The sequence below is a fragment of the Melanotaenia boesemani genome, chromosome 12, assembly GCF_017639745.1.
Source record: "Melanotaenia boesemani isolate fMelBoe1 chromosome 12, fMelBoe1.pri, whole genome shotgun sequence".
Taxonomy (NCBI): Eukaryota; Metazoa; Chordata; class Actinopteri; order Atheriniformes; family Melanotaeniidae; genus Melanotaenia; species Melanotaenia boesemani.
In genome coordinates this window covers 7,151,238-7,173,210 of record NC_055693.1, presented here as the reverse complement: position 1 = coordinate 7,173,210, position 21,973 = coordinate 7,151,238, and the positions used below count along the sequence as shown (strand labels likewise).

General features: G+C 39.7%; 1 protein-coding gene across 3 annotated transcripts in view; it reads right to left on the bottom strand.

Annotated features, from left to right (window-relative positions):
* man1a2 (mannosidase, alpha, class 1A, member 2) overlaps nt 1-21,973 on the bottom strand; it is a 127,114-nt gene that overhangs the window by 45,426 nt on the left and 59,715 nt on the right. For all 3 annotated transcript variants that reach the window (XM_042001643.1, XM_042001645.1, XM_042001644.1), the window contains exon 6: nt 5,519-5,599. In XM_042001643.1, coding sequence (XP_041857577.1) covers nt 5,519-5,599 — 81 coding nt within the window. The remainder of the gene's footprint in view (nt 1-5,518; nt 5,600-21,973) is intronic.

The window sequence follows — 21,973 nt, the reverse complement described above, 5'->3', positions numbered from 1 at the left end:
CTTCAGCAAGTCCTCGGACCACGGAGTCGCTGCCATGTGATTGTCTGATTAGTTTTTTTTAAAACAAGCAACATAACGGACAAACTTAATAAAGGGAAAAGCTAAGTCTTCATTTAAAGAGCATATTTATTAGGTATGTTTGTGTCTAAGAATTTGTGGATCTCACTAAAATAGTCATAAAATCATTCAGGAAAACTGTCATCCATCAAAGCTTTTAAGCTAATTTCCTTTTTAGAAAGATTCTAACTTCAGTTAAAACCAGACTTCATCTGTTGGTTAGATGTTATAATAAAAAGAAGCCTATATTTATATCTGACTCATATTTTTTATCAGAATGTCCCAGTTACACAAATCTAAATAGCAAATACCTGTTTAGTCAGTTTTCAATCCATATGGTGCACTTTGTAAACACTATCTATGGAGGTGCTGGATTAACATTACACAGCTGCACATTTTAAACCCAATAATGATGGTTTCCTCCATAACGGCCCATTCTCCTCTCACCTCTGATTTAATTAAAGCGTTTTTGTCATTCACTTCTTTAGACCATTATCTGTGAATGTTGCATGCAGGTTGTCCTGTGACTGAGAGCTTCATAGTTTGTCTGAATGCATGACTAAAATAAATGTGGAGACAAAAGCTTTAAAACATGAGAGCAATGCTAAATGAGAAAAACCAAAGCAGAAAACAAGATGAAACAAGAGGAAGGTGAGGAGAGGAAGAAAGATTGCCCCAAAACAGAAGAAATAAAGAGGAGTTGTGAGGAAAGCAAAACAGAAAACAAGTGTAAATAAAGAGGAAAAGGTGGTGAGGACATTAGAGAATGAGGTAGAAAGATGGGGAGACGAAAAAATAAAGCTGGAGATAGACAGAGGAGTAAACACTATCCATCACTGCCGCTCTGCCTCCACTCTTAGAAACCTACACCTCCTCCTGAATGCTGATCTCCGGCTCTCCTCCTCTGCATTCTCCTGCTTCTGCCTCTATTCCTCCATCTTTATTTCTCTCTATTTTCCTCTTATTTTTTTTCTGTCCTTTCTCTTCATTTATCTCTGGAGTGTTCTCTGATGAGTTTTGTATAGCGCTGCCTCATCTCTGTTATTTGGGCTTTCTAACACAGCTTTGTGGGTTTGGAAAGCCTGTGAATTTTCTTTGACACATTAGTGGATGAGCAGTCCCACATAAAAATGAGCACAGAAGCCAAAGGTTGTAGTTTGCAGATGGTAGCTGACTAAGGAAGGAGTGGCTTGTGTGGGTGACTTCTATCTTCAGAGCTCCAAATGAGCCAGAATTCAGTTCAGCCAGTTCTTGTAAGTCGATCAACTGTCTCAAGCTGCAGCTTGAACAATGTGATTCCACCCTCGCCTTCTTTCTTTCCCTGGAAGTGCTGCTTTAAATAACTCAACCTGGCACTTTGATTTTAAAGCGAGGGTGTCAAACGTACGGCCTGGGGGTCAAAAGTGGCCCGCCACAGGGTCCAATCTGGTCTGTAGGATGATTTTGGTAAAAGTGAAAATAACATAGAAGACATTAAATGCATTTTTTAAGTAACTGCAACTCCCAATCTGTCCACCCGAGGTTGCATTTATTATGTTTAAATATAAAACCTCTCCAAGGCAAGGCAGGTTTATTTGTATAGCACATCTCATGCACAAGTGCTTTACATAAAACATTAAAAGCGTTACAGCAGGGGGATCACTTATTTCTTTCACATCTTTCTTAATAGGTCTTTACTTCAGTTTGTATTACGGGATGAGTCAGTTCAGGTGGTCAGGGTTACTACAAAGATGTGAAAATGTGCACATATGTACATTTAAAATAGCTTCTAGCTAGCTAATAATAATGTGAAATACTGAACTTTTCAGTTCCAGATAGCTGAGATTCAGTGCTTGGTGATCCATTGTGATCTGGAAGTTTAAATAATAAACTGAGGCAAAAATATTATTGAACTTATTTTTCTAAAGAAATTTCAAAATGTATCCTAAAAGGATATTTTATTAAATGTCAAAATCTTGATAACCTACTTGATTGCACTCAAAGAGGAAAATTCAGAATTTCTGCCTAATATGTCATTTTGTTACTGGTCCACTTGAGATTAAATTGTGCTGTGTGTGGCCCCTGATCTAAAATGAGCTTGAAACCCCGGGTTTAAAAGCTACCATCAGCTACTGTCTGAAAATATTTACATAATAAAATCAGACTAAACAACATTATTTTCAGACCATTTTGACTGAACAGATTTGTAACAGAGCAAACAGCATTTCTTTCATCCTCCTTCTTCAATGCCTGCTCTGACTATGTTTAACTTGCATGAGGAATTAAAATGTCCTGGGGAGTATGTCACCAAAGACGTGTTGCCAAGGATGCTGAGAGCAGAGCTCTGCAGATTACTGGAACTGAGGACATGAGGTCCTGCAGCAGGGGACCGGCTTAACAAGCTCAAGCTGCACAGATGCAAGAGTTAAAGGTGTGCAAAGAATAACAACAGAAAGAGGTGGAAACTTCTGAGCTGCTAACTAAGCTGGAGACCCGAATATCGAGGCTGGATATGACTCTACTTGTTCTGGCCAACTTTCACTCCCAGATGTGATCGAGATCAGACTGAGCAGACAAAACATGACGAGGAACTTTCATGTTTTTTCTGCTTGAAGCTTGAGTATTCCAACCTCATAGTTTTCTGAGAGAAACATCTTACAATCTATCAAATACCAACTAGCACATCTTGTGTTGCTGAGCGAGTGTATTGTTTATTTTTGGAGGGCTGTCAACTCACTGGTTTTTTCATCAAAATCCAAGCTAGCTTATTTAAACAACAGCTTAGCTGCAAGCTAATGGAAAAGCATCTCCTTTCCTTAGATCTGACTTCACACACTGGGCTCTGCAGCATGTAGTAACTGATGAAGTGGCTGCATGTCTTGTCGCAGTTTCTGGCCGAGAGTCAACATATTTAAGTTTCAAGGTGCAATAATAACAAAGATCTATGAGAAAAATTGATTATGTCATGAAAAGTCCTAAATTAACACTTAATCACTCAACTAAGAGAACTGATGTTATTTATAACACAGGCTTTAAATATATTCCTTCATAGACTGAATATGAAGAGTTAACTAACAGTTGTGAATGCTGTTAACATATATACTGATTAATTACCAAATGTAAGTAATAACTGTTGGTTTATTCGAGATAACTAAGACTTGGGGAGTGGTGGTCTAGAGGTAAAGAGAGGTGGACCCAGGTTCAAGTCCCTGGCAACAAAGGTGAACCACTGTGGACCCCTAAGAAAAACCCATAGCCCCAAACTGTTCCCTGGAACGGGTTAAATGAAGAGAAGGAATGTCCCAGATGGGATTAATTAAGTAAAGATAAATAAATGAATAATAATAATAATAATAATAAAGTAATCGCTTTTGTTTAGCAGACAAACACACACAAATGCTGCAGGTTTATATAGAAACTGGATTTTGTATTTGTAAAACCACTTGCAGCTGCAGAGGTTTCTGCAGCCACTGACCAACGGGGTTACGGATTCTTGCAAGTTTTAGGAGTGTCATGAAAACACCAGCTCACTTATTTAACCAGTCACATATTACAGTGAAATCTAGCTGTGTAGCAGAAAAATGGGTAAAACTGCAAAGAACTGTCAAAGCAGCTGAACGTCAAAGTAAAACATTCACCTGCACAAACAAAACAAAAAACAGAGCTTTCCTCTGAAAAAACAAATACACAAGTTACTGCGTTCAAGCCGGGGAAATGATTAATTACAGAGCTACGAATGTGGACATTTATATAATCACTGCAGGGAAAAATGAAGACTAAAAAAATTGATGGTGACACTAATAGGGAAAATATTTGTGCAGCAAGAAGAAAAAGGAAGCCACTTTAATAAGTTGGATAGAGTTGCAGAGCCATTAAAGAGCCACTGAGCTGTGGTAAACTACACTGGAAGTTCTCCAATGACTCTACTTATACTTAATTAAGAGTTGAGGCTAGGCACATACAAGAAGTAACAACTACACTGTATTAGCCTTTCCTGCCATCGGTTTGTTCTTTTGTCAATTTCTTCACCATTTTTCTCTTTTTTTAAACTTCCAAACACATTCCTCCCATCAATATCTAATTGGAAAAGCAACCCCTTTAACCTCCAGCTCTTCCCAACATCTTGTTTCGTTACAGCTTGTATCTGTGTAGGAAATGGGCCCTGCTCTGAATCAAATGCAGAGAGAAACCCAGAGGAAGCCATCTGTTCTGCCACTGGTTGACTGCAGCGTTTGGGAGGATAAAGTGCCATGCTCAAAGACATTTCCAGAGAGACCAAAGAATGAGTCTCACTTGCTTTTATCAGCCTCTGGCCATTCATCATCCCTATTCTCCACACTGTACCAATCACCTCCAAACACCCTCCACTCATCCTCACTGTCCCACCGCACAGATTCCTCCACCCATCAGCGTCTCGCCTCCGAGCCCTCCCATGCGACATATCCTCTCCCCCCAAACCACCCACAGCTCCTGTTGTTTCTCTGATGAATGAGTGAGCTTGATTTGGGTGGAGGAGGTGGAGATGAGAGAGGGGGAGCAGGAGGGAGAGAATGAAGAGAAAGAGTGTTATTTTGCTTGTGAGGCAGTTCAGCTGATGCTGTAATTGTGAGTGAATTATCTAAATCTGTTTATCTGTTCATATCTCAGTGGCATTTGTAATAACCGGGGTGATAATTGTGGGAGAAAGTAAAAGTTGTTTGTGTACTTTAGACCATTAGATATGCTTTTAAACAAATAACCGATGAGTAATAAATGATCTTTTTGTTATATCAGCTTAAAAGTCTTTATAATCAGAATTTAGATGATTTACCTCACAAACGCAAGGCTTGTGCATTCACTCCGTTCATTTCCTCATAATTACAGTGTTTGCATACAGCATATTAAGATTTAATTTAACAAAAATAAGCAATGAAAGTGAATTAGAGGAAGTGGAAACCAGTGAACGTGTTCTGAGAAAGTTTCTAATTTACGCTAAATGTGTGACGACAAAGACAAGGCTTGAGATTTGGTGGCCAAAACAAAGACTAAAATGAAATTATAACAGAGATTTCAGTGCTGGTAGAGACTGTGATTGCTCGTGCTCTCATTTTAAAGGCCTGGCTGAACATGAAAGCTGGAGTAGAGGAAATGGATAGAGAGAGGCGAGGAAATGAAACAGAAAATAGGGGATGGGTGGTTAGATTTAACTTTTACCGGCTCTATATAAAGAGACAAAGTCAGCCAGCTGGCTTTCATGTCAGCAGAGAGGAAAGGATGGAAGGAGGTATATTTATGTATATAATATTATGAGAAAGAGGGACAAGATAAAAGGCTGGAAGATGGAACAAAAGCTCCTTTATATTTTTTTCCTCCTCTATCAGACCTTTTTACTGCTACCATCCAGGTAAAACACACTTCGCCATCACTCTGTTCTCAGCTTGATCCGGTTTCTGTGACTTTCAGAACAAGCAGCTGGGTTTTAAAAACACAAGTAAACACTTACTTCCTGTCCAGACAGGTAGTACGCAGCCAACAGTCCTCCAATGAATCGAATATTCACCTCAAACACCGACACCTCGGCATTCTGGGAAAACAAAAGAGCAAAAATCAAACAAGAAAAACAACATTTTACAATTCAATTATTTAGACAGTCTACCGAGTGTTAATGACACTCTTTTATTCCTTCATTTGATGATTTCATACCACTTAATTGAGGCCAATGTTAAAAAAACAAAAACCCAACGTTAAAGGTGTTTTCATGTATGCCTTTCGAACTGGGATTGATGTGAAGTCTGGTGGGAGATGACGAGGGTAATGGCAACAGCAGCAAAATGGACCATGTATTATTTAAACCATGTTTAATTTAATAACTTACAACTTTGCTAAATTAATTATTACGTTTTGACCACTTTTGATTTAAGAATTTATATCTTTGTGCAGCAAGGGAACGACTTTATTACCTTAAAAGGTACACGGAAGAGTGGTGACTAAGCAGAAGAGAAACATCAGCCGTTCTTTAGAAGTTTGAGGCATGAAGAGGCCACAGTACATGAACTGGCCTCATAAAAGGAGAGATAATATTAAGAGGTGAATTTAGGATGAGCACAGGTGGAAGAATAAACAGGTATAACTCTTTCTAAATAAAAAGAACTGATGAAGAAGAAAGGTTTGTAGAGTGCTAATGAAGATGATGGGTGCCTAAAATATAGATGGAATATGGCTCCTACAGCAAACTGGCTGCTAGTAAATAACTTACACACCGTTACCTTTCACAGCAATCCTGTCCTTGGGCCAAACGCTCAGTCCCACATTGGCCCTTATGTGTTCATCAGCATTTGTGTATATATTTTAGAAAAAGTACCTAAAAAGCTGTTTAAGCTAATAAGGGTGTTAAAATACACCGACTGACATCAACACATTGATTCAATAGCATCCATCCAAGTGAAAATATTGATCAAACATCAATACTGTACTCATTTATAAAACATGTTTAAGTAAAAACATGTGAAATTGTTTTGTATTTTTTTGTTCTAACAACCAAATTATCTTAACTTGATGAGGACAACGCAGAAATCTTAAGGTATACTGTACATTCCTGGTTACTATAAATCATGGAAATATTTTGTTTGAGACCCTAAATAGGAGAAAACCGTACACTATATCCTGCTTTAATGTCTGTTTTTTCTAATTTGATATGACTGGGTGTGACTGTGATTTCATATTGATCACTGGCTCCTGAATCAACGTGTGATCTGTGCAAACATTCAACCGTTATCCAGCGAATCAGTATAAAAATGTCATGTGGTTAAACTTGTGATTTACATTCATATACACTAAGAAGTGTGTAAGTGTGTAAGTGAATGGCTTGTAATGTAAAACACTGAATGCTCAACGAGACAAGAAAAGATCTATTAATCGCTCCATTTAGCACCCTACTGAAGCACTGAGGGTGACTGAGACCTGGATGACTGAGAATCTACAAACATACGCCAACAGAGTCCAAAAAGCAACAACTTCTTTATTAAAATACCAAGCTAATAAATTTTGTCTAAAAATCCTTGTCATTATTACTGATTAATACATTTGTGATCATTTTCTAAATGATTCAAGAGATGATAAATTGGACTTCAACGAAACATTTTTTTGGCAAAAAGAAAAATGAACTGCTGCAAAACATAAGGCCACAAATCACTAAATGACTGTTTATGAAGGAGACATAACTGTTTCGTGCTGTGAATCCACACAAGCATCAACTTCATATGTTCACAACTAAAACTGTAAAATAAAAGAGGGACCATGGATGCTAAGAGAACACACTTTGAATTTTACCAATAATTTCAAGAACCAGAAACTGAAACCTAAAGAAATTCCCAGTGAAATCCTGCTGTAAGCTGCCTGTGAGCAGAACTGAAGATAATCTGAGTTAATAAGGAGCCTTAAAATGCCATTAAAGCTCATAAGACTTAAAGAACATTTGGATTAAACCACAACAGTGAGTGGATTAACACGGCACAATGTTTATGTGTATTTCTTTAACTAAAAATTCGATCATGGTCATTATTCCCAAAAAATTAGCCTACATGTACACGAATGAACGGTCACCTGAGTGAAACTCTCGAAAAGATCTCAGTTAAATATACTGAAATATTTAAAAGATTAGTTGATTTCTCTGTGTTCTGTGATCGCAAATACACAACAAATGAGTCATCTAGAAACCTCAGAGTAGAACTTGAAAGTTTTGACCTTTTCCACATAAAAAAAGACTGCCTACACATCTTATGGGCACAGTCTGAATGACTGATGCAGTCCAGAGGGAAGAGAAGAGGAAGGGCTACAAAAAGTTCGACATCAGCTCAGACACCAGTGAGATGTTACCTGATGAAGTAACTGAGCTTTCTGACTGAAGCAGATGTCAACCGATAGCTCGTCTTGATGCTCGGCCATGACAGACTAGTTTATAAATTAGCACCAGTGGCCACATCAGTGCTCATGTAGCCCTGATGTCCAACATCAATCTACTCATAACTTATCCAAAAAGCTCTCTCTGCTTCTTTACATCAATATAAAAATCTGTCATAGATCATCAGATATTCCTGCTAAAGCAGGTCTCCTCCTTAAGCTGCATTTCCCAACAGAATATCTTTCTTATCTACAGAGGACAACAGTATTATGTCTAGTTGCAGAGATGTGTGGGTGATTTCTGAAATCAGCGCTTCCTTTGAACATCAGCCCTTCATCTGGTGATCTGTGAGCTGTTTGAAGCAGGTTTGATTCTGGTCTGTTGGTCGTCAAAGGTCTGAATCCCTCATGAAACAAAGGAGACCACTTCTCTTTCATTCTGCAGAAGCTCATATTTTCTTTTTCTGGCTTTCACTGAGCACATCCCCAGAGAGTAACGGCACCTACAGTCGACCTTCAGATGAAATAGTTTTGTACAGTGTGTGATAATGTATGAGAAAGACTTGAAGCTGAGTCTTGCCTCAGATCCCATGTGTACAGCTCACTTGGACGGCAAGGGGGAGTTGATGAGGGGAACATGGAGCAGGATGGTTCCTTTCTACACTGCTCTTATTTAGTAGTTTTCCCTTTTGAGTTAGACCAAACCAACATATCTCACCTGCTTTTGTTTTATCTTCTATCTCAGTGTCTGCACCTTTGTTTGGTTGGATTGCTCAGTTGGGAGGGGCATCTGTCTCCCAGGCAGGAAACCCGAGTTCAAATCCCACAAGGGACGAATATTAACACCTTCCAGGTGGGTCACAAGATCCTCAACGCTACTGCCTAACCTGACCACATCTTCAACTGCAACGAATGGCTGGAAACTGCATTCAACTCAAATCCACAACCAAAACATCTTAAAGGTTTTTTTTTCTTTTTAACACTAGAAGTCCCAGAGAGGGGTCGATTGACCAGTAGGATTTTAGCTAAAATCCTGTCTTAAGCTGCGAACAGCTTCTTTTGTTTGTAGACGAGTCAATTACTGGCACACCCCGGGAGGGCGCATACTTAGGGGAGACACTGTAGACTCTTGAAACTGGACTGTCAACTTTTGCCCAAAGCTTGGCTTGAGACACTGCTTGGTCCCCTGAGTATGAGATTGGAGTAGACCTCAAACAGATTCAGAAAGGTTTTCCTGCATTCTAGTATATTTCAAATAATTAAAAATATATTTGATATGATATATGATATATACCTCCTCGACACATTTGTGTGCTTTTAGAAGAAAAAAAAAAAGATAATCATTGTGGGCCTTCAATAAAAAAGCAAACAATTTAGAATGATATGACAAAATGATGAATTCATATTTTTTAAAAAAATCACTTTAAAAGGTCCAGCTCTCCTCTTTTCATACAAATGAAAAAATACAAATTTTTCAGAATTTTTTACCAATTTTTCAAACTTTCTAACCCAATGTTCATGTACCTTATGTCCAAAAAGCCCAAGCAATGAACAATTTTGAATATTTAAAATGAACATTTTTTGATTGTGGTGGTACAGGCAGGGTCTGTGAGTAAAATGTCCAGAAGCATTAGTGTCTAAGTCAAGAGGGCATAAATGTCAACATGACAAAGATATAAAAGAACAACTGTGAATTTTTTCCAATGCTTTTTATTTTTGTCATAAAAAAAACAACAAAACAGTTAAAATAATGCAAGTAATGAAACAATTTCACAAATATTTACACAAGGCTACAGTGGCATGCCCTTGTGTGAATGGCTTTTCTGCTCTTTCAGCAGTCCGTCTGTGCTAAGTCCAAACATGCTTGGCACTTCCATGGTATCTCCATCCTGCATTTGCCACATGTGTATTTGTAGCAGTCAACACATCTTACAGTTGCGCAATTGTTCTTGCATCGATGGTTGACCTGACATTTTGCCCTTTTCCCAGGGCTAGGTGTGGGAGGTTGCTGCTGAAGCAGTTGCTCCTTATGTGCCTTCTTCTGACTCACATGAGAGTTGGCCAACTCTTTCGCGAGCTCAACCAGGAAGTCCACTCTTCTCTCCTGCACTCCGGTGCATTCCTTATGAAGAACATGAGCGTTCCGTGCCGCCATGTCGATCATGTTGTAGAACACGGCGACTGGCCATCTCCGTGTTCCTGCACGCACGCTGTACTCCCGCACCATCTGGTCCATCACATCCACACCACACTTTGTGGTGTTGTATTGTGTGACAGTGTTTGGCTTCCTTTTGGTGGTATTCTCAGTCTCAACCACATTGTGCATGCTGCTGAGAAGATAGACAGTCTTTTTCCGTTTCGGCGCATATACTGTGAGTGTTGCACCAGTGGTGGAAAACACTCGAGTGGTGAATTTAGTGTGGTCCTTCAGTCTAGTTGACTGAGGAATTTCCCGGCGAATCTTGTTGACTGTGCCAAGGATGGTGGTTTTCCGGCTAAGCAGTCGTTGCGCAAGGGACAGCGATGTAAAAAAATTGTCTGTTGTTACAGTTCTGCCCTTATCCATGAACGGCTCCATCAGCCTCATCACTACACTCTCAGAGAGTCTCTCTCCACTGGGACGACTGGGGTCCTTGCCAAGATATGGCAGGATATTGCAAATGTACTTTGATTTCAAGTCACAAGCCAGCCAAAACTTAATGCCAAATTTGTCCGGTTTTGTTGCAATGTACTGCAGAAAACTGCAGCGAGTCTTTGTCGGGAAAAGCTGTTCATCAATAGTGATGTGTCGACCAGGGTTATAAGATCTGATGCAGTTATTGACAAAAGATTCCCACAGATTAGAAATTGCAGCAAACTTATTTGTCTCCACTCGCTCACTGCGTGTGAACATGTTATCAAAGCGTAGGTGTTGCATGATGTTTTGGAAGCGCTTTCGGGCCATAGTAGCAATGATTCGTGGGTTTCCCAGCTCTGCTGACCAATTGTCACGTAGTGATGGAACTTTCTTCACCCCCCGCAAGATAATAATTGCAATAAATGCCATTAGTTCTGGGAGGTTCATGAACCAATCTGCCTGCTCCTTTTGCCGTGCATGCTGAATGGTCCATTCTTGAATGCTACGAAGCATTTCAAGTGTTATAAAACAGAAGAAGCTTTGAAGACGAGTCCGGATACTTCTTCTGGCCTTAGCAGTTGGCTCGCCATCTGTGCCGTATGGTTCTATTGGGGTGAAATTGAGACATGTCCCCAGCTGTTCTTCATGCCACACTGTGCCATCTTTAGCCATCTCTGTCCTCTCACTTCCCAACCGAGCCCTCTTTTCTGGCAGTGGAGCAGTCTCATCATCTGCAAGGTAAACAATTTCACAATTTCAGAGGACGAAAATAGGATGTTTTGGAAATAAGATTAAAAAAATCCTTTATTTGTACCAAAATGGAGAAATTCCAGTGTTGCAACTCACAGTACAGGACAAAGCAGAAAGAAAGAAATTTGTCATACCAAAAAGTTCAATAATAGTTTCAAATCTTACCTGAAGACTGCTCAGAGTCAGAGTCCGAATCCAGCTGAATTTGTATCTCTTCTCCATCTGAGTCACAAGGGTTTGTATCGCTGAGGATCAGGTCCAATGCCTGCTGAGTTGTAAGCCGCCTCTGCATTTTGCTTCCTTCTATTTGTTCGAGGTGAAGCTAGCTACTATTTATCCCCCTTAGCCCACCATCCCCCACTGCCACAGAATTTACCAGACGTTTCAAGGTAACAAGGAGGGGCTGGATGCAATGGGTGCATTCCTCAGGTAATGGCTGCATTTACAAATGAAGAGATGCTAATTTTTGCCAGCAGAGTCGTCAGTTTGGACTAAAGGTCTTTCGACCCTTCTCTGGGACTTTAGGGAGACATCAAAATTCCTGGGACTTCTAGTGTTAAGGAGCAACTGTTCAACACATCAGCAGGCAAGTAAAAAACTCTACAGCGATGAAGAGGATGCTGTGCTTGTGTTATTTTGTGTTGAACTAGATGAAGGGAAGGAAGGGAAACTCATAAAGCCTAAGGCCACCCTCATTAAGTGGAAGCCATCTTACTAACTCCCAGTCTGTCAGTCAGCCTCACTTGTTAGACATTTATATCTATAGATGGTATAAGACAAGATGATTTAAAAGAAGCCTGAAGTAAAGGCAGACAGAAGACCAGAGGGAATGCAAGGATACATGATAAAATACATTCTTCTGTCACGAAGCAACAAAACAGGAGAGCAGTCATTTAATTCTGAGTTTATAATGTAGACTTTAAGACTTCCTTCACTTCTTCCACTGTGTCGATTTATCTTATAATAGTCCAAAACATTTTTTTTTTATTTATTTAAATCACATCATACGCCAGAGACTGGATACCAACACACTGGCTGTGCACTGTGACTGATTTACCAATTAAACACAAACAGACATTATCAGAGGAACCAAAGAAAAGAAAGCGAGAGTTACAGAGCAGGAGAAAAGACAAGAGTTGGCTTCTGACTGACTTTTACTGGTTGGTGGGAGCTCAGAGGAGAGGCAGGATGCAAGACAGATGCTGGATTAGCCTTCGTTGGTGGGGGAAGCTAAAGTGAAAAAAATCTTCCAGTGGAACATTGTTTTTAGCTTGTGTTCCTATACAGTCCCTGACAAAAGTCTTGTCGCTTATCCATTTTGTATAAACAAAAGCTTATAACCTGACTTTAAATTCATCGATTGGTTTTAGAAATGTCTCATATGAAAGCTAAAACCCTCCCAAATTATGCTCAATATACTAAAATAAATTTGCTTCACTGAAGAAAGATTGATCATTTAATGAACACAGAAAGGTCAGATTTTGGCAAGACAAAAGTCTTGTCGCCTACAGAAAATTGAACAAATAATTTACTTCAAATACAAAAATATGTTGCATAACATCAGTGAATTAAGTAGTAGTGCTGTGAGATCCATATTCAGTATCTTGTATGACTTCCATGAGCTTGAAGGACTGCATCCATGCGGTTCGACAATGATTCATACAATTTGTTGATGAAGTCATCAGGAATAGCAAAAAAAGCAGTCTTACATGCCTCCCAGAGTTCATCAAGATTCTTTGGTTTTGCCTTCCATGCTTCCTCTTTCATTCTACCCCAGACATGCTCAATGATGTTCATGTCTGGTGACTGGGCTGGCCAGTCCTGGAGCACCTTGATCTTCTTCGCCTTGAGGAACTTTGATGTAGAGATAGAAGTATGTGATGGAGCACCATCCTGCTGCAAAATTTGACCCCGTTTATGGTTGGGAATGTAAGAGGTAGCTAATACTTCTTGATATTTTAGGCTATTGATATTGCCTTCCACCCTGCAAATGTCTCGCACACCCCCATACTGGATGTAACCCCAGACCATGATTTTTCCGCCACCAAACTTAACTGTTTTCTGGGTGAATCTTGGATCCATGCGGGCTCCAGTAGGTCTCCTGCAATATTTGCGGCGGCTGTGATGTAATTCAACCGAGGATTCATCTGAGAAATCCACCTTCTGCCACTTTTCCAGTGTCCATCCTTTTAGCAGGCTGTGGGCCTTGGCAAATGCCACACGGTTTTTTAATTGCCTTTTGTTTAGAGCTGGTTTCTGTGCACTGATTCGACCATGGAGGCCATTTCGAGACAGGATTCTACAAACTGTTCTGGTTGACACAGGAACTTGAGGTGACCAGGCCTGGTGGAGCTCTGCTGCAGTGGAAAAGGGGCTGGCCTTGGATTTTCGAAGCAACAAACGGTCCTCCCGAGCAGTTGTCTTGCGGGGTCTGCCGGACCTGGGCTTGTCAAAAACATCTCCAGTCTTTTCATATCTTTTTCTTATTCTTTGTACTTGACGCTGAGACACATTGAAGGTGTCAGCCACCTCAGCAGTGGATCTGGTCTTCAGCCTCTTGATAATTAACGCTTTGGTCTCAGGGTGGATCTTAGGCATGTTGTCAGAGGTCAAGTTGCAGTTGATGTGAAGGTCTGGTGTGCTGGGGTTCTTTTTATACACACCCACTAAGTGATTGATCAGTAACTGATCACAGGTGAGGCTGTAATCTAGGATTGGGTGCATCATATGACAAGGCGACAAGACTTTTGTCTTGCCAAAATCTGACCTTTCTGTGTTCATTAAATGATCAATCTTTCTTCAGTGAAGCAAATTTATTTTAGTATATTGAGCATAATTTGGGAGGGTTTTAGCTTTCATATGAGACATTTCTAAAACCAATCGATGAATTTAAAGTCAGGTTATAAGCTTTTGTTTCTACAAAATGGATAAGCGACAAGACTTTTGTCAGGGACTGTACATCATTTCTAAGCTTGCGCTTTCTTCTTTAAAGCACATCATAGAAAAAGCCTATACGATGTCATTTAAAAATGGTTTTTAGCTAGGTTATCTGTTATGTATCAACAACACTGATTCATCTCTTGAATTAGGCGTCTTTTTTATGCTTAAATGATTCATAGATCAGTTTTAACTGGTCAAACAAGCAGACTAAATTAAACACATTCGTTAGGTAGACTTTACTGAAAATAAGTGAACAAGCAGCCAACATCCAAAGAAACATGTTTAAAAACTTATAGAAAACCTGGAGAACTACTGAACTTCAAAAGATTACGAGAAAATCGGACTCCTTAACATTAAAACACAAAGTATTGTGGGGCTGTGCTGCACTTTCCTGCATTACTGTACATATTAAATTAATTTGTGGCTGCATTGGTCCTGCAATGTCCTGGGTCTACACTGTCTCTACCATCACTTTTTTGTTGTTGTTCATCTATTATGTATGAGGAAAAGTTAAAAACATATCATTCAGGCGACTCTGCAAAAATTCTAAATTCGACCCAGTCTGTCATCCCAGGTGAGGACAGCGAATCAAACGGAGCTGGAGAAGTCTCTGTCTAGTGTCTATCACTCCAGTTGAAGAGTGTGTGAGAGGAGACGTCTGAGCGTGGCGGCTTTTTTACTGTGTTGGGCCATGAAAGCTCGGAAATGATAGGTTAAAAAAAATTGGTCTCTGCGTTGCCGCTGCATTGTGTAATCGAAACCTCTATTTTATGAGGATTTTAATGTGATAGTTAACAGAGTCAATTAACTTTGAGCCTGGCAGTGGATGAGACCTCCTGCCGACACATCAATCATGTGAGGGCAAGCTGCAGTGCGGGGGCTCAACCAGGACACCGGAGAGTCCAGCAGTGACTCAGTGCTTGGCTCAACCTGGCATGGCTGCTATTTAATCATTCATTAGTGGAAAAGCTGGAGCTGGAGGATTGGTGGCGCCAGGTGGGTGGCTGAATTGAGAGGTTGTGGAGACAGAGTGCAAGATAAAATATGCATAAATTTGTTCTAGCATATAGGAACCACATTCTGGCTCTTTTGGCTTTCTCTACGGGAGGTCATCGCGCATTTAAGCGGAGCTGAATTCATGACGTCTGGAAGTTACAGAATAGTGATTTTATCAGGCAATGCTGGAGTTATAATATCAGGGTTTCATTAGAGCAGAGTGACAGTCTGGAAATTTTCCACAGAACAGTGGTTTGGCATGGAGTCTTAATGGGCTGCTTTTCAGTCCCAATCTCACACGTTTAGCCCTCTGACAAAAGGAATAGAAAAACATAAATAAGTTCCTTTTTTGATAATTCTGCTACATTAACAAACACATTTACCTTATTATTCTTACAATAAGATGCACAAATATGGATCTGCAGCAGACAGCCTAGACCAGGGGTTTCCAAAGACAGTCCTCAGGGGCTGCTATCCTGCAGGTGTTTTATTCTTCTTTGTTTCAACACACCTGACTCATTCAATGGATCAAAGAGCCTATGGAGTTCAGAACAATAAGTCATTAATTTGAGTCAGGTGTGTTGGAGCAGAGACACATTGAAAACTTGCAGAATTATGGCACATTTGAGTCTTGATGAGTGAATACCTGTAGGAGTTGTTTGACCTTTAACTCCACTATGCAGGTGTGTTGGTTCAGTTTGGGAGCTTTGATTTCTTACATTTTTGATCAGAGTTACAATTTTTTTTGTTTTTCTAGTGTCATGAAAATGTGCTCATTGTCCTTTTTCACCTGAATTCAACATAACTTTAGCTGTTGAACAGCTGGTCTCTCATTTGACTCTAAAATACTACAGAAATTAGGAACAAAAGCCCAAATCATCACCCCTCCACTACCATGCTTTAAGGGTGGTATTAGGAATTTGTGCTTATACACTTAAAATCAAACATCTCAACTTTGGTGTCGTCTGAAGAATTAGAGAATTATTTGTACAGCACTTTTATTAAATGTTCCACAGTGCAAAAAGACATGAGGTGAGTTAGGTCAGATTGATCCCAAGAGTTTAATCTTCCAGTGTCGGCAAAATCGGTGTATGAATGTGTATGTATGAGGCTGATGGCACAGTTCAGTCTGCTGCTGGGCAGCTGTGGCTACACCATGTAGCTTCCCACTGTTGTGTGGATGTGAGGTAACTTAAAAATGGATTCAATGTAAAACATTTCAAGTGCTTTAAAAAAGGCCATCTAATCAAATCTAATCTTTATTATATTACTATTGTTTTGGAATTAAGTAGGAGGAGAATATATAGAAGAAGAGGCTTTCTCCTGCAAACATTACAAACAATCATGCCTGTAAATGCTTTATCTAACAATACTCTCATAAACTTGGGCATTTAACGTGCTAACTGAAGGCTGTAAAGTCTGAGATGTAGCTATTGGAGTTTTTTAGGTTTATTTAAGCCTTGTACAGTCTGAACTTGGGATGAACTTGTTAAGACAATCCCTCCTGGGAAGATAGGCAGCCATCCTGAATGATTTATGAATTATCTTTCTTGCTGTAGAATGCTGGGCTCCAAAATGTTTGGAAATGGCCCTTTAGAGCTGGGATATACTTACTGTGAACGCAAGCATACGAATCAAGGTTCCACTACGTTTGTGTATGTGCTTGCTGCAAATGACGGAAGCCCGGTGTGGCAAAAATACACAATACTTGAGGTCACCGCCAGGGGGAGTACACAGCACTTTGAAATAGTGAAAAGGTCAGTCTGTTGGTCACATTGTATTTCTGAGGCATCAACCCCCAAAATGCTTCCAATTTGTTGCCAACTGTTCAGACACACATATTTATTACTGTGCAACAGGTAGGAAAAATTATACAGATGCCGGTAGTTGCGGACAAGGTCCAAGAGACGGTCTTCAAAACTATCCACCATTGTGTTTACCTCGGACCTGTCATGCTCGTTTGCATGAGTACAGTATATCCCATCCTTTAAACGTTCACAGGATGATGGACAGCAACAGCTGCTTCTCTAAGATGTCTTGACAAAACTTGAAAAAACTGCTTTTATTATCGTTTTCTTTGACTTATTTTGAAATAAATAATATCATGGTGTAATATGTCATGTGCTGTTGATAACTGGGGGTCTATTTAGTTAGGACCTGGTCAGAAACAGCAGATTTTCTTTGGCTTAGTTGAAAAATCCTCATGTTAAACTACAGTATTTCTGCTAAACCAATCCAAACTCAAACCTCATTCAAACTCAGTTATAATCACCAACATGACTTGATCAAAGTGAAATAGACCGATACGCATCAGATCTGCACTAACCAGCATGACACACACATCCCATACACACAGCAGAAGTTCAGTGCAACAGTAGGGGAAGTTTCTCTCATGCATGCACATTCGAGTGATTAAACTTGACTAAGACTGATGTCTTTAATCTCCTAAATGGAAATCCAGACTATGGCCTCATTCCAACCTCAGAGCCCCGACTATGAAGGCTGGGTACAGCTGCACCCTTTAGGTTGAACAAATCTTACAAGGTCCGAGCTTAATAATATTTTTGCTGCAAATTATGCTGCCAAACCCCTGCAGGCTTCAAAAGATAGCTTCCTATGAGCTGGAGAAACGGCCTGTTTTGTAAAAAAAAGGCAGAGCAAGAAGTCAGAGTGATACCGTGACCACGCTGCCGAGATTCATCCTAAGCTGGTCTAACCTTTCAGAAATATGCCAGCGGCTGAAAGCAATGCCTGAACTCTTCATCTAATGTAGGTATAAACCAAGCCATTAATGAGAGCAGAGTGACACACCTCCCTCCTTCTCCAGCTTGTTAACAGGAGCTTCAAGTCGCATCCTCTCTTCTCTTCTCCTCCCTCTCCATCCTGTAATCTCTCCCCTCCCTCCTGTGTAACTGGCTCGTCTCCTGCCTTTGATTCTCATTACTCAACTCAAAGATATTTCAATTTTTTTCCTCATTGCCTCCTCTTGCTGTCTGCATTACTGCATTTGTTGTACATTTTATAACTCTCAAGCTTTCCTTTTATAAGGCGGGAATCTCACACCTTTTATTGCTGAGGGAGATTTTATTACTTTGGCTTTTCCAGTAGGGATTTTGGAAATCACTGAGGCAGAAAAGTCACTTTTACTTTTAACAATGTTGCTGCTAGACCTTAGATCTAATTCTTTTCCCCAATTCCTCAGTCACTTCAATACTCACAAGTATTCTTGTAGTCTAATAGCATCCTCTTATTTCTTCATTTTGCACATAACATTGTAATTTTAGATTTTATTGATTTAATTTAGCTTTTTTTGTTTTTTTGCCCCCAAAAGAGGCTGAGCACAGAGGTTGCATTTTAATATTGACACATTTTCTAGCATCATTATTCCTACTGACTTCATAGAGCCCACGGTTTTCTTTCTTTCTGTTATTTTGGGTTTTAATGAAACAAGTAAATAAACATTTTTTTTGTTTGTTTGGGGTTTTTTTTTTTATATAAGGGATTTTTCTAACCGTGTTTGATAAAAATAAAATTCCTATTAAAAAGTGATCTACCAGCTTAACCTGCATCTTTTCACTGCCCTCCTTACATCTGAACCTAATGCACTCTGTCTCTCTTCATTTTCCACTCGGTCATCCTCCAGTTCATGAGAACCATTTAGCTAACTCAGACTCATTTTGTCTCACTGAAGTGGTCTGATCTACAAGACATTTTGGACAGGTCTTTAATTTTTCTGAAGCCAGTCTCCTTGACCTTTAGCACTCAGCTTCTACAGCGAGTGTCAAACTCACTTCTTTCTCATCGAATCAAACCTGAAACACACTTTAGATTTAACACAATCTCGAGGCTCATTCATTTACATCGTCATTACAGATAAATGTCCATAAATCTGCTTATAAATACACAACTGTTTATCTTTCTGATCACAATTATATTTTACTGTTTAAACCTTTTTTTATCTTCAGTTTATTCAGGAGTTTTTTCTTCACAGAAGCTTAATTTAACTTAACGGAAACCTAAAAAGTAAAAAGTAGTGAATTTAATTTATTTTATACCACAATGACCGGCTTTAATAACCTAAACAACATCCGGAACATTGTGCAGCTGGAAACTGTTTCACTGCTATTTTCCTCTTTTTCACTGCTGCACCACTAAACATGCATGTAGCGTGTTATTGCAAATGTTAAGCAGTGAAAATTAATGGAAAAGGTTTAGAAAGTGAAGCTGTAGGAGACACTGAAGACAAAGATAAAGACAATGAAGAACTTTGCCAAAAAAAAAAAAAGAAAACTCCATAATTAATAAGAGAGCAACTAATGGTAAATGGTCCGTATTTATATAGCGCTTTACTGTACCTGGAATGATACCCAAAGCGCTTTACATTATACATCACATTCACCCATTCACACACACATTCACACACTGATGGCGGAAGCTGCCATGCAAGGCGCTCGACCACGACCCATCAGGAGCAATTTGGGGTTCGGTGTCTTGCCCAAGGACACCTCGACATGAACCCGACTTGGCCGAGGATCGAACCGGCAACCCTCGGGTTACGAGACGACCGCTCTACACAGCGGTCTACCTTGCTGAGCCACGCCGCCCCTAATAAACAATATTAATCCAGTTTAAATGTTGTTTAAAATTATTTTTGAGAAAAAACCTGCTAAAGTAAATCAAAGAAAATGTCTGCTTCATAATCTTAATAAAAACAAAGATGGTTATAAATTATAAGTAACATTAGCTTTTTTAATATTTAGGATCCAAGATAATGTGTTAAAAGGGAAGCAGGATATAAGTGAATAATCTGGGAACACTAGCGTAGCAGATTCTTCATCATACTGTTGACATTTGACATCATCAAACCAAGACGACACCAGACACACGACAAGTTACTGACGCACTTCATGTTGTGGTAAACCCACCACCGTTAGTAGATTCTGTTTAAATAAATTGTTTGAGATGAAGGAATTACGATTGTGTGATTCTACTTAAATGTTCTACATTCATGATGATCAGCAGAGCATCGACTTTTAACATTTTCTGTAAATTCCACCCATGAGCTGAACTTCTCTAATTTTATGATTAGAGTAATACTGTCCAGCTAACAGATTTCTTTCACTATACATCCTGCTTCCAACTTCAACTAAATATTTGTGAAACAGAAAAATGGCTGCAGTCTGTTGTCATACACTCGTCTGTCTGCAGTTTATTTACTGGAGGGTAATAAAACATAAATAAGAACATGTATGTTCCAAATGACCTTTTCCTTCTGAGGTACAACTGAAAAATGTTTATTTTGACTCCTGTAATCTTTCTGTCTCCATGCATTTTTTGGTCTATCCAACCCAACTATGTTTTATCTTCACAAATCCTCCTCTATTCCCTCGCTCTCACTTTATCCCCATGTATTACCTTCCTCGCATTTCTCTTGCTGCTGCTTCTGTTCTTTAAGCTTCATTTCTCCACACCCAATTCCTTCTCCATCCTCGACTCAATCTTAGCCTTTCTCCATCTCCATCTTGAGGTTAATTAACCCTCCAAGTGTCAGATTGTTAGAGCCCCTCTGCCTACCTGCTAGCTGCCCTGTGATCGCCTCACTAGAGAGACTAACAAGCCTGGAAACCAGACGTTGGTGCCGATAGAAAGTATGGACGGGAAATGGGATGAAGAGCAAAGACATGGCAGGATGAAATGTGGATGGAAAGATTTGAAGTCTGATCTAAAGAAATGGGAACGAAGGAGGGAGGACATTATGTGGAAGAACAAAGGGAGTGAGAGGTATGCCAGGTGATCTGAAGAATGACAAGAAGCCTTGTTAGGTCTGAATAAGATATAAAGAAAACAAGTAAAGAACAAAGGGGCACAGCAGGAGAGAAAGAAAAGCGTTTGATAAAAAACAGAAGGGAGGAGGGAAAGGAAAGAGGAAAAAATAAATGCAGAGGACAGGACCGCTGGTTTGGAGGAGAAGGAGAAAAGATAAAGGAAAAACTGACAAGGAGAAGGGACAGATGATAAAAAGAAGAGACAGGCTTAGCAGGTGATGGATGGGGGGAAATTAAATTTTGACTGTTAAATGTAATGAAAGACTGAAGACAATCAAGCCCGGAGACAACAAAGGGGTTATAAAAAAGAAGAACAACAACGGCAAAAAGAGGGAAAAATCTAATAACATAGGTAAGGTTTGATGAAGAACAGGGTTGAAAAGTATGAAAGGAGTGCAGCTGAATAAAAAGAAAAACGACGAAAGCAACAGAGATGGTGACTGACAAGTGAAAAGGAGGAAAAGAAAGCTGGTAATGGGAGAAGGAAATAAATGAGGTGAGCAGCAAAGCTGACGGACAAGGGTGGAGAGAAACGGTGAGAGGAGGGAGGGCTGAAAATGGACCGAAAAGGACAAAAAGCAAGATGATGAATGATCGGATGAACAAACAAAACGAGAACATGTAGAAATGTAGAAACTGTTATTTTTATTGCTAAAAGATAAAATAAGCTCCCCCCATCCCCACCTCCATCATTTAAAGTCTTTTGATTTAAGCGGTCTGATACTGCCTTCAGAAATGACGACAGATTCCAACCAATCACGTTACGTTTCAGACCGAGGCAGACCAGGGGCTAGAAGCCATCCCAGCAGCTATCAGGTGATCGGGGGGACAAACCTGGATCAGTCCATCACAGAACCAAAACCATGAAAATACCAGACACACAACCGTGCATTCACTCTCATCAGTAGAGATCATTTACCACCGATCACCC